The sequence below is a fragment of the Verticillium dahliae genome, genomic scaffold (assembly GCF_000150675.1).
Source record: "Verticillium dahliae VdLs.17 supercont1.4 genomic scaffold, whole genome shotgun sequence".
NCBI classification, from domain to species: domain Eukaryota; kingdom Fungi; phylum Ascomycota; class Sordariomycetes; order Glomerellales; family Plectosphaerellaceae; genus Verticillium; species Verticillium dahliae.
Window position 1 is genome coordinate 176,749 of NW_009276925.1, and position 881 is coordinate 177,629.

An 881-nucleotide genomic window follows, 5' to 3' on the forward strand; every position below is an offset into this window, starting at 1 on the left:
GATCCTACGGCTCTTTAATCTTCAAAAAAACGTCTTCTAAATAGAGAGAGAGATATTTATAAAGACCCTACTAGACGGCCGGCTTACCGTCGACGAGGGGCGGTTCGCCTCCTCCCTAGCCGGGTCCAGCGCCCCCGATGGCCCTGGCCCCGAGTCGGACCTGGTCCCTGGCCTGGGCCTGGGTCATCGGGCACGGGGGTCCCTACCTGTACCCGTATCTGGCCCTGACCCTGGCCCCGTTGCCGGCGCTTTTTGAGCTCGTCGACGAGCCGGTTCAAGCTCCGGCCGGCGCGTAAGAGCTCTAGCTCTACAACGGCCTCCTCCTTGCTCTTACCGGACGCCGTACGGGCCAAGAGCTCGTCCCAGATCACCTTCCGGCGACAGAACTGCACCTTGACCCCGTTCCCCGGGCGCCATCGGCTTCCCCACGTCTCTTCCAGCACCCGTACGGCCGGCTGGCCTGCAATCCCTTCCTCCCACTCCATCCAGACGTCCCCCACCGTAAAGACCCTAGCCAGGGCTGTAACGACGGGCATACCTGGTACCAGAGGCTCTGGGGCCGGGGCCAGGGCCGTATTGAAATTCAAGGTAGGAGCTGTCGAGGGCGCCGGCGCCGGCGCCAGCGCGACTGCTGGCCCGGCTCCGAAGTAGCCGGTAGTGATAGGGACCCTGCCCTGGAGGAGGGCATTGAGGACGTCCTGAATCCCCTCTAGCCGGGCCTCTAGCCGGATGGCGAGCCGCTGGCTATTCTGGAAGAGGACCTCGCGCGTGCTCTCTAAGACGCCGCTTAGCTCCTGCAGCGCGCGTTGTACGAGCAGGCTTAACGGCTCCGTGGCCCCTACCGCGTCGGTGCGCACGGCGACCGCGAACTCGTCCCACTC

At 64.7% G+C, this 881-nt stretch overlaps 1 protein-coding gene across 1 annotated transcript in view; it reads right to left on the minus strand.

Moving 5' to 3' along the window:
- Positions 1–83: 83 nt before the first annotated feature.
- Positions 84–881, minus strand: part of VDAG_02393 (uncharacterized protein) — a gene marked incomplete at both ends in the record, with an annotated part of 1,411 nt that continues 613 nt past the window's right edge. Inside the window, one exon of the mRNA XM_009653046.1 lies at positions 84–794. Within this exon, the coding sequence (XP_009651341.1) occupies positions 84–794 (711 nt within the window). The remainder of the gene's footprint in view (positions 795–881) is intronic.